Raw genomic sequence first — 12,478 nt, forward strand, 5'->3', positions numbered from 1 at the left:
TCTGTAAATCAGGCTATGTAAATTGCAGCCTATCATAGAGAAGATAATATCCTTATCTTGTAATTGACATGAACATGGAGACTAACAGTCATCATTCATATTTCAGATTCTTAATTTTAAGAAGTGTATTCAAGAAATGAAACGGCTATTCTGTAAATTAAGTGTTCAGAGCATATAATTAAACACATAATTATAAATTTCAAGTGTTAAAAAATAATTAGTCATAACTCTTTAGTTAACAAATATTCAGAGTTACTTTGCATAAAGAGTTATTGGTGATCTATTCAGCAGAATTACTCATTTTATCTGTCCACATTACAAATGTTATTTCATTCACGATGTATGATCTTTAAATTTGATAGTAAATGATGACAGGTTATTTTAATGTGTTATGAACTTGTTCTATTCTTTGCCAGTTTTCATGAAATGGTATTATTTTGTGTTACAGAGGCAAACTTGCAGGATTGTTTCATTTTTTCCGTCCACGTTACACACGTTATAACTTTGCACACTTGTAGGAGTTTCTTTTGGCTTCTACATTTGGCAAATAAATTTGGAAAATATACCTGTGGTATTTGTTAGTAATTTTGCAGGCTTTCAGTTTATGAACATACCAGAATCAAAAATGCACCTTTAAGTTTATAGAACAGATAATATTAGATGGCCACCCTGCCTGCATGGAAGTCCTATTACCAGTTTTGTGAACCATACACAACGCATGACTCATAACTATACCAAATTAGGAACAAAGCAAAACATGAACTGGGATTCAACCAGAATTTTATTAAACTGAATTAGATTAAGTACACTTTCTGCTTGAATTTACACTGTTTTTTCCGTCCATGTTACGTTAAATTTTACATCAACTCAACTTTGATCAAAGTTTACTAGTTTACCATTTCCAGATTTATCCTGCCTTTCACACAGCTGTACCCCAGGTTTTCTCAGGATGTTAACTTGAGGACAATGGCTTTCTCCATGAAGATTGATTTTGCAGGCTATTGTCCTTGCAGTTAGGCCTAAACTGTGGAATCGCCCACATCTGAAATGCTCATTTGTGCAGCGATATAAAAGGCTATAAATAGCATATTTTAACAACAGTAAACGACCAAATTCCACATGTGATCGCAAAAGGAAGTTATTACAAACACTCGATGGTGGTTTGAAGTGAGTTCTGAGTAAAAGTGTACTATTAATCTCATAAATTGTCTTATGTAGCATAATGCTAACGTTACCTCTAATGCAGCTGCAGAACAGGTCCAATTCTTCTTCATAATGCATTTTGTCATAATACTTCACGTAAGGTCACAAGAAAATGTTTTGTTGTATTTATTTAGAAATACTTTTGATAATAGTTGGGTAAATGTATACTGGGACTGAAGCGATGTGGCTTGGTACGTTTTATTGCCAGTTTAAAGGCTGATAATGGCTGAATAAATACAAAAAATTATGATAAAAAAATAATAAGGATTATGTCTCATACCTGGCGGAAGTGTGAAGGGTTCTGTTTCCTTGAAATAGTTTGTCATGCATATTTCAACACATTTACAGGTAAATCCTAGTATTTTAAATTTGTGATTAATCATGATTAATCACAGTCCATGACTGTGATTAACGCGATTCAATTTTTTAATTTTAACAGACGGTCTTCTGAAAGAAAAATTACCCTTAAAAGGAACGTGCAACTAATAGAGGTAGACTATGTAGGCTACAGTTGAAATTCGTCCTCAATGCTATAAAAAAGCCTAATTAGTTATATATATATATATATAATATGTACACATACACATCCATCCACCTCAGTGTTAAATAACTCCATTTCATTAGTCAATTACTGCACAATTAAAAAGAGTTTAAAAAGGTCTGAAGTTTTAACTGCGAAATAGTGAACAAATAAAAATTCCATTTGAACACCTGTAAAAACAAAAATAACATTCACTCAGTAAATATGTGCAACATACAAATTTATAAAAAATTACTCTTAGTTATTGTGTCCTATTCTGTTACTTCCTCTATCAGTGCATAGATGTGTAGAATTTGAAAGCATTTGATACAACAGAAATCTACTGTGGGTTATTGTGTCAGTAATGTTTTTTAACTGTCCTCTGACCACCCCGCAGATTTCCATAAACTGTATAACCTTATAGGACACATCGTTATGAAATGTCAATGTTTGGAGCACAAGATTTTAGCAGATGGGTCAAATTGGTAATGGTTACAACTAGGAACTTAGGTATGACTTCTTATGATATCAGTTAGCTTTCTGATGGCATGTTTGAAATGATCAGGCTGGAAATTAACAGCACTTTCAAATAACAAACAAATGTCTGGACAGTGCAGCAAAAATTCCCTCTGAGCTGCTTCCTGATCTTCAAGACATGAAAAAGGATTCCTGCCAAATGATGACTCCCATGTCAATGAACCAACTTCTCTGTCATAACAGTTTGCTGCATCCACTGCATCTGGCAGAACATCAGGAGAGACTTTCTTGGGGCATCCACCATGGGCCAGATGATTAGGAACTCCATTCCCTACAAGGAAATTGAGAATTGATAACCTTTAGAGCATCAGATGGAACCTACATTTCCTGTTGTGAAGTAGCACAGCAGACAAAAACCTCTCAACAAACGATCAAGGTCAAGAAGCTGGGTTTAATTCTAGCTACTCGTCACGGCCCATTCTGAGGTGACATGAAACGAAGGTATTAACAGGACTCCAACCCCTGCAGACAGATCACCAACTAAACCAACTTCAAGTAAATTTTTTAAAGAATGGAGAGAAAAAATATATAATAAATGATATATATATAAAAAAATTCAGACAAACCTGTCTACCTCATTACAAATAAACAAATCACAAATAAGGTCACAAAAATAAATGGCAGCCGGGGCGTAGCAAGCTTTTCAAAAGTGCGGGGGATGGATGTGGTTTGTTTGTTAACAATAAAAACGATGAATACAATGACAGAAGAGTACAAAAGGTATAACATACAAGATATAAAAAGCTTCCCATTTGAATGAGTGATACTAGAAAAGTATAAGAACACACAGAAAATAAGTCAAAACTCTGTTGTGAAAATACACAACAGTAGACTTGCTAAAGAATCAGAATCAGAAATACTTTAATAATCCCAGGGGGAAATTATTTTTGTTACAAACTCCAGATATACAAACAACATATATTAAGAACAAAATATGAACATATATATATATATATATATATATATAAATGCAACAAACAACAAGCAACTGACCAATGAACATATGACCAATTACCTCTCATTTAAAAGAACCAAAAGTGCTCTTTCTGCCCTCCTTACAGGAGACAAACTGTTCAGCAATCTTTTTTCTGTTTACCCTGTCCAGCTTGTCTTTATGTACATGGCACACAGCAACACTGTTGAGGCGGGTTTGGATCATGGTGCTGCGTAGCCATGTTTTCAGCCTCCGGAGGCTGCTGAAACTCCTTTCTGAGTCTGCTGATGACACAGGCACAACTAGCAGGAGTCGGGCAATGGTTTCGACTTGGTCAAAGAGACCATGGACTTCTGGGGTCATCCCTTGAAGAACAGCAACAATTTCAGTACTAGACTGGAAGCTGTACTTCATTCTGAACAATGCAAGCTGAACTTTGAGGATGTCTGGGTTGATTTCTGGGTACTGTTGGACAACACCATGTATCTTTCCAGTTAAGAGAACTTGTTCCAGGTGCCTTAACATTTGCATTCCCTCCTGCTCAAATCTTTATCTAAACTGCATGTCAGCAACATCCAGAACTTTGTAGAATTCAGTCCTGTAGTAGTCAGAAGGGGACACGTGTACATGTGCAGGAGCACTACCTGTGAAGCGCTGAGGTGGGATACGGACACGAGGAGAGGCAATAGGAGTGAGATGGAGTGTCTCACACATCCTTGTTGCTTTCGTGTAAAGAGCCTGAAAACTCTCTGTGTTGCTCTTTTTGCTGAAACTTTCCTTAACACAGGCAACAGCTGAAAGCATACCATCTAGGGTCTGTGTTCTGCTCTGGAGGGACAAATTCAAAACCTCCAACTCCCCTGTGATCTCTAAAGCACACACAAGACTAAGGACAACATTTCCCTGCTGAAATGTCTCATACAGCCCCTGTGCCTTACTAGCCGCATCAGACTCACTCACTGCCATCTCAGCCAAAGCCTTGATTATGCACTCGTACTGGTTTAGCACAGTGCGGATGGCACTAGTGCGGACCGTCCACCTTGTTGGACACAGAGGTCTTATAGTGTGACATGGACCCTCACCCTCCTCAGACCTTGCAATTCCCTTAAAGTCCTTCAGTTTCCCTGACTGCCCAAACAACACTCCCAACTCATTGACCCAATCCAGAGAATTCCGCATAAATATTGAGGCAGTACAGGACCTCTGTGTAATTAGGTTAACACAGTGGGCAGCACAATGAACATAGGGAGCCAGAGGTTTTATTTTTCTTACAATGGCCTGTGCTCCACTGTATTTGCCAGCCATATTTGCGGCCCCATCGTATGCTTGGCCACGCAACCCAGTGATAGGCAAGTTTAGGCGCTGCAAAACATCCATGACTACTTTTGCTAGATTTTCTCCTGTTGTCAAAGAAACCTCATAAAGACCAATAAATTCTTCACGAGGGACTAAATCCTTGTCAACATATCTCAAACACACTGCCTCTTGCTCTTTTCCAGACACGTCTCGTGTCCCATCCATCATCACAGAGTACTGCAGGTGTGGAAGTGATCTGATGTTTTCAACTATTTCACGTATGATCACGCTGCTGAACAAAGTCAGGATTTCATTTTGAACCATAGCTGAAGTATATACATCCTTTCTACCACATGTCAACCACTTGGTTAGAGAGGGGTCATCCTCTGATTTGTACTTCAGAACCTGTTCAAAATTTCCCTCACCACATTCATGGCCCCTAAAAGGTAAGCCCTGCCCAGCCAACATCTGCACAGCACCAATGATTTTGAGAAGACATCCCCTTGCTTCCTCTTGCTGTTTCACACTCACACTAGATAGCTGAACCTGTACTGATCGATCTTCATAGATGTGCATTGTCATGGCTGTCTTATGACTATCAGATCTCTCATGCACAGTAAATCGCTCAAGGGCTTTTTTCCAATTTTTAAACCCAGATGAAATTAATGCTGAATCAGCATTCTTGGCAAGAGGTGATGTCTCAGAGTTAAAGGCTTTGGAGCAGTAAAAGCACAATACACCCTCAACACCAGGACTCACATGGAGCCATGGAAATTTCTGGTACCACTGAGTTTGAAAACTCAGAGTATATTTGGGCAAGGACTGTTTAGCAATTAATTTTGGATCTGGTTGATTGGGCTTACTGAACTGATGGCGAGTAACAGCCACGTCTTTTTCTCTGCTCCTCTCTCTACCATTTCATCGTCATCCTTATCCTCTCTGACCTCTCCCTCACTCTGTTCTTCTTGTCTGCCCGCTTCGTGTCTGCCTTTTCCTCCCTCTTCATCTCTGTCTTCCTCACTCCTGGCCACATCCTCACATACACCCTAATCAAAACAATTGAAATGAAATTCTGAATTTGATATAAACACACCAGACACACGCGTGCACCTGGGATGGAAATAAACACCACCCATGACACAAACACACACACATGGCCTCTCTTCCTTCATAGACCTCTTTCACAAACTGTAACGTTCATTTCATTGCTCACCTGTGAACCTTCCTATGCTCTCTCTGAAACTGATGCCTCCAGCAACTTCCTTTCCTAAACAAGGGTGCAGTGGTAAAGGAATAGGCTACTGTTGTTTAATGTCAACATTTTTCAACTTTCAGCTCTCAACTTCACTTACAGGATTTCTCTTGAAAAAGGTGTCAATCTTCTCCTGCCTCTTTCTTTTCTGCATCTTAATGATACTGCGTGACAAAAAGACAGTGGTAAGCTTGACAGTGACATGGGTCTGACAGGACTGTGACTGCTAAATTTTGCTTACTTGCGCCTTGAAAAGGGGAGATATAAAAAAATAAAATAAATAAATAAAAAAACCGCCCACACGAAGCGTTTTCTCTGGTGGTATAAATAATGTAACAATTTACTGTTTTTAAACATTAAAATAATATACACTTTTCTTTCATAGTTCTTCAACAGGTATGCAAACAATGACATCATTTCTCACTTTTTTCTCCTCAACAGGTACAATCAAACACAACAGGTAAGTATCCACAAAAGTATTCAGCTAATCAACAAACAATGCTCAAAATATCAAAATCAATTGCACTGGCAATAAACCCATAAATACACTGCTTAACAATGACAATTTGTCCCTCCTCCTCGTCAATTCCCTGCCATCTTCATCACGGTTACTTTATACATTGCATGCCACATACATAACCGAATTTAGCGAGCTGCACAATATCCCAATTAGCAATTACCATTAGTCTAAAAAATGAAATATAATACAGAAAACACTCGACGTGTCAACAAAACATAAACATAACATCTTCCCAAACACATATCAAGCTTATTTAAACCTCAAAATCATAAACACTCAAAGTACCTGGAAAAGGGAGATGTAAATAACCATAAGTTCCCGCCTCCTCAGCACGAGCTGACCGATAAATTAACACACCAAGAGAGGCGGGACTTAAGGCAGAACAGCCAATCATCAGCCGGTCACACTCAAAGCCGGTGTCATGTTTGAGAGGGGTGGAGGGGAGAGGAGGCAGCCGCAGCGAGCGCAGACACAGAGCAGCCAGAGAAACGGAGGAGTGACTGCTGTAAGGCCTTTGTGCAAAACTGCGGAAAAAGTGCGGGTGTTGAACCCTCTCACCGGGAAAAGTGTGGGTGTTTTAGTGCGACGCCCCTGAATGGCAGGCCACCCATATGCAACGAAAATCTTGAAATAATACTCAAACATAAGTGAACAATTCAAAATTAACACTAAACTAAATATTTAAGGAATACAAATTAGCACAATTATAACAAGGCACTTCTACAGCATAAGATGTTGAGTGGAATATATATTGTAGGCTATAAAGCAAGTAAGGAAAACCAATCTTTAAACCACAAAACACAATAGCGTGTTGGGGATCTGTCGAGAGAAGGAATCCAGAGCTCTTTCAAGCTGAGACGACAAACACCGGAATGAGCTCACCATCTTGGGACAGACTATTTAACCCTCTGGTGTTGTTCAGTCATTTTAGACCAAAAAATAAATAAAATAAAAAAACACTCGCTACGTCATCGGAATAGTACAAAACTGTATGACTTATGACTTTATTCGAAAAAGCCAAACGGTCGTAACAAATATTCACACTTGTGTTGTTTGTGGTCAAAAATGACTGCCATAAAAAAAATGAATGGAAAATAGGCAAAAATATGGAGAGAAAAAAAAAGTCACAATGCAGAAAAAAAAAAAAAGCACAGCAATGAAGGGGTGACAAAATTTACATAGTACATAGCACTAAATATATACGGCTATACAGCCATCTAACGGCTACACCACTTACAGATGATGATTATATAAAACATGATTTTCTTAAATACTTTTTTTATAACTTAAACACTACATTAATAGAAAAGTTATATAAACATTTAAAAATCTTTTCACATTTATACAGAAAATATTAAATCATTTAGATTTATGAATATTAATTTAATAATTTATTAATATTAATTAGTAACATGAAACTCTCAAAATGCTAAATAAAGAAAAACAATGAAATGAAATATAGTACATTAATTTCACAAAAATAAAATTATTACATGATTATGGCCTATGGTCTGTTTTGACCAGCAAACAAGTGTGATTCCCAAATGAACAATACCAGAAGGTTAAAGGTGCACACCAGCAGACCCATCAATCATGCTCCATTGTCAGCGACCAATCCCTGTACAAACACACACACAAACAAACAGACAGACAGACAGACAAGCAAACCACAGCAGAAACACAGATACAGAGTATCGTAACACTACAGCTTCAGATTTACCTGGAATACGGTGTGCACTCCAGGAGTGCACAACTCGTTCAAGTCCAATTTGAGCAACTTGACACGTCAGAGTAGATGCACAGTATTTTGTGAGGTTATCCTGCATATCAAGCTCCTCCTGATCGACTAACTGGATGAGTGCCCCTTTCATTCTGTTTAATAAATAGAAAGAAGAATTAGGCAGGAAAGTGTGTTGACAAACTATGGTGTCAGACTGACAAAACCTTGTTTGCAAGTATAAAATTATAAAATGTTTAAAGTTTAAAGGTTTTATAGAACAGACAGGCATTCCGAGATTTTGTAGGGGGTTCAGTATTGTAAGGAGCATGGTGAGGCAGTTTCTACCAAGTTGTAAACTGGTTAGTGTTTACATAATTACATAATTTCAAAGACTTGCATAAAAATGCAAAACAAAAAAAAGCAGCAGCATAAAAATCCATACACCTCTTGAGGTATCCCATCCTGTTTTTGGCGGGCCAATTTCCTGTATATTACCCTCTTGCCTGCTCTAACAAACCTCCTTGGAATGTTATATTTGTGAATTATCATTCATGTTTCTCACAATTGATCTTTGGCTACATTGTGATGATTTCCTGATTCCAGATTGTGAAAATGTGTGTTAAAGGTGACATTGGACGAAATTTTCACTTTTGTAGTTTATTTTGCATTTAGTTAGGTTTCTGCTGTGTCTGCCAGCTCAGAAAAGCTGAAAAGAAAACGTGCAGCCAGTTTGCTATAAACTATCTGAGTTCAAAAAAGTGTCAGCCAGTGACCTGTTTCAATTTGGTCCCGGTTTTGATGTAACTACCTAGTTATTTGAATATGACTGCCTCCGAGCAAAATATGGAGTCCACCCTCTTCCGACCCCTTTTTGTAAACAGATAGCAAAGCGACTAAAGAAGATGCCTTTCGTTTTTTTCTGCATTTGAACAATGAAGCAATCCTGGCATGCAACCAGCTCTGTGTTTGGATGTACAGGCTCACAGGCATCCTTACACAGAATCCCAGCTTCAGAAGAAACAAAAGCGGAATGGCTTAATTTTATATATGAAGGGAATGATCCAGAAAGAGTGTAAGAGTTACAGCTACTTAGGTTTACGTACTCACAATGATGTTCAGTAAACACCAGTACTGTACCCGTCCAGTAAATAAATAAAAATAAATAAATAAATACTTAGTGACATTAAGAAGACCAGTCAGAAACGTCCTGTTCAAGCCTTAACTGCCAAATTTCTTAGGGGGCATCCTCATGTTCCGGGTTCAACTCAAGTTTATATTGATGAGGCTGGATCTTCTGAGCTTCCTGCTGACATAATTTCACCAAGTGATACACTACACTAAACGGTTGCCAAGGCAGTACTTCGTGTGATGCACATCTCGTCTCAACACAACCCACAGAAGACATGGTTGGGGTGAGCAGTAGCTCATTAGCATTTAAAAAGACATGCAACAGAACAAGTCGTTGTGAACAGAGCTGGTTTTGACGAGGTAAAAGGGTGTCTTCTTCATGACTGCGGAGGAATTTTAACCCAAAAATGTTACAGACATTTCAGAAATACCCTAAAGAAACATGACAACTTCTGTGAAATGGGCATCCGATGTCACCTTTAACAGAACTTAGCCATTGAAAATATAGCTTTTTCATTTTGCGGAAATAAGTTTAATAAAGTTTAGTTAATTTTGCTTAAACTAAGATCGATAAAGTATTCCAACCCTCAAATCAGATTCTAGTGATCCTGATCATAGTAGTATGGTTATATTTAATTGTCCAGGTTTGTTTATTTGGGGGTTGACCTTAAATTCTGCAAGAAAGTGGCACTCCAAGAGCAGGATTGGACACAACAACACTAATTACTACTCAACAAAATAAAACATCTTAATAGATTATAGGGCACTGTAGTTTCTGTGGCCCTACAATGTTTAATGAAAATATTAAGACTCACTTTTGTTGGCGGTTTGGCAATATGGCTGCCTCTCTGTGTTGTTTCTGAGGTGTGCAAGTTTCTCTTGAATAAAAAGTGTTAAATAAAACTCCTTCCCATGATCCACCCTGACCTGGTCCCACATACCATATTCAATCAGTGCACTTCTGCAAGACACAAAAAGTACAGGTTAGATAAAAGCACTGAATGTAAAAACTGCTGTTTAGACAGTCAAGTTATTGTCAGCTCTATAATTTTCTCTTGCATAACATGAATGTATAAACATAGCAGTGTACTGAAATGAGACAGTCATCACTATTCAGTGACACATAATGTTGACATTTTCCATGTTAAACAAACATTACATAAATCATATAGAAAACCATCAATACAATTACATTTACTGTTTTTACATTAAAATTAATGCAATTACTGTTCTATTTATTAAAACCATGTAATTCTCAAAGATTTAATTTATTACAAAATAACTATAACAATTCAGTAACAAATTTCAGATTTCAAGTATAGACTTATTTTATTTGTGAACTGAAGGTCAAAAACAAGAGGTGGAATTTCTCTATTTGAGTTTCTAATTTTTTTCTTCTATGAAAACAAACCTGATGAAATCAGTGTTGCCAACTTAGCAATTTTGTTGCTAGATTTAGCAACTTTTCAGACTACCCTAGCAACGTTTTTTTCAAAAAGCACCTAGAAATAAATTTAGAATTTTTTACAAATTTATTTGGCTACTTTTAGCAACTTTTGAAAAGGGACTCAAATCTAAAGAGCAGTAGCCTAGTGACTGCAGACTTAACTCAAGATGAGCGATTTATTCATAAATTCTTTAAGATCGCTGTAGAAACACAAACCGCAAGACTAAAGACAATGAGTGCTGGGGCGTGGCTATATAAGGTCTAAATAGCCAGGCACAGAAGCTGCAGGAGCAGCAAAAATTGTTGGCTGGGTGCAGCAGCAGTAGCACGCATTTCACAATTTTTGGTAAAATAATTAAAACAACAACCACAGTTAAAACTCAGTGAATGTAGCTGTTCATGAATTTTTGATCTGTAAGACACTTAACTACATCTATCAACATGTCTCAATCAAAACTGTACAGCCAGAAATACAGAAAAGAGTGGGAGTCTGTACCCGAATTTAAAGGGTGGCTGAAGCCAGTAGTTGGAGATGACTGCCGAGCATACTGTGCATACTGCAAATCAGATATGCTTGCAAAAATGTATGACATCAAAAAACATTGTACTACAGCAAAGCATATAAATAAATCAAAACCATGTAACCCAGCACAGCAGTCTGCATTACCACAGCTAGTTAAGAAAATGGATAACTGCAAAAGTGCAAAAGCTACTATGGCAATGGCCATTGCGGAATATTGTTCACTGCTAGCATGCGACCATTTAGGTATGGCTTGCAAAGCTGCCTTTTCAGATTCTGTGGCAGCAACAAACTTCCACATGCACCGCACCAAATGCACAGAAATGATTAAGGGAGTATTGGCTCCTTATTTTCTGAAAATGATAACAACAGATGTGGGGGATGAGAAGTTCAGTCTGCTTTTGGATGAGTCGACTGATGTCAGTGTCTCAAAATACCTGGGTGTGGTGATTCGGTATTTTAGTGCTAAAAAAAGAACACTTGTGTCCACATTTCTTGGGCTGGTTGAATTGGAAGCAGGTGATGCAAAATCAATAGCAAAGGCAATAGTTGAGTTTCTCGAAAAGTGTAACCTTAAAAAAGAGAATCTTCAGGGTATTGGCACTGATAATGCCTCTGTGATGACTTGGGTGCACAATAGAGTCCACAAGATTTTAAAAGAAGAATGTGCTTTGCCCAATTTGGTACTCATTCACTGTGTGTGCCATTCTTTACAACTGGCTGTCAGTGCAGTATCCAAAGAAACCATCCCTAGATGTGTTGAATACTTAATCAGTCCCCAGCCCTGTGTCACTAATTATCTCGTTTCCTAGTATTCTTAAGTAGTGTGTTCCCTCTTCTCTGTGTTTGGTCTCTATTGTCTATTGTCATGTGTAAGTCTGTGTGGTTGGTAATAAAGTCTTTGTTCCTGAGTTCCTCGTCTCCGCGTTTCCCTGGCCTTGACAACAACGTGACATATATAATTATTATTATTTTTTTTTTTTACACATACACACATATATATATACAGGGCCTAAAACTAACTTTTTGCCACACCTACCAATGGCCAGTGATGTGATTTTACCTGCCTTTTTTACTTGGTCATGATTAACTTTTCTGTAATTAATCATGATTAATCACATATTTACATTGTCAATTTCACATTGAACCTCCAAGTTAATGAAGAAACAACAAAGATATTTAATATTTTATTATATTATATTGTATTATATATATTAGCATATTTTGTATGTGTTTAATGGCTTTATTTTACTAAGTAGTATTAATACCAATACTGCTACTGGTGTCTCTATTAAATGCATTTTTCCTCAGTTTTACCTATTAATTATAGCCATTCAACATTACAGTATAATTGAAAGCCATTATTTTTTAACAATTAATAGGTTCTGAAATAACTTTTAA

General features: G+C 37.4%; 1 protein-coding gene across 3 annotated transcripts; it reads right to left on the minus strand.

Annotated features, from left to right (window-relative positions):
* Positions 1–3,281: 3,281 nt before the first annotated feature.
* On the minus strand, positions 3,282–11,584 carry LOC131538377 (zinc finger MYM-type protein 1-like). 3 transcript variants are annotated; one of them, XM_058772238.1, is made up of 3 exons: positions 11,515–11,584; positions 9,926–10,068; positions 3,282–8,134 (listed from the first exon to the last, which is right to left on the minus strand). In XM_058772238.1, the coding sequence occupies exon 3, from the start codon at positions 5,070–5,072 to the stop codon at positions 3,744–3,746; it is 1,329 nt and encodes a 442-aa protein (XP_058628221.1). In that variant the 5' UTR covers positions 5,073–8,134; positions 9,926–10,068; positions 11,515–11,584; the 3' UTR covers positions 3,282–3,743. The 3 variants fall into 3 exon arrangements, with proteins under 3 accessions (XP_058628221.1, XP_058628222.1, XP_058628220.1); XM_058772239.1 differs by lacking the exon at positions 11,515–11,584 and having other exon boundaries at positions 3,282–5,906; positions 6,548–8,134; positions 9,926–10,324; XM_058772237.1 differs by lacking the exon at positions 11,515–11,584 and having other exon boundaries at positions 9,926–10,324.
* Positions 11,585–12,478: the final 894 nt, after the last annotated feature.

The sequence above is a fragment of the Onychostoma macrolepis genome, chromosome 04 (genome assembly GCF_012432095.1).
Source record: "Onychostoma macrolepis isolate SWU-2019 chromosome 04, ASM1243209v1, whole genome shotgun sequence".
Lineage (NCBI taxonomy): Eukaryota > Metazoa > Chordata > Actinopteri > Cypriniformes > Cyprinidae > Onychostoma > Onychostoma macrolepis.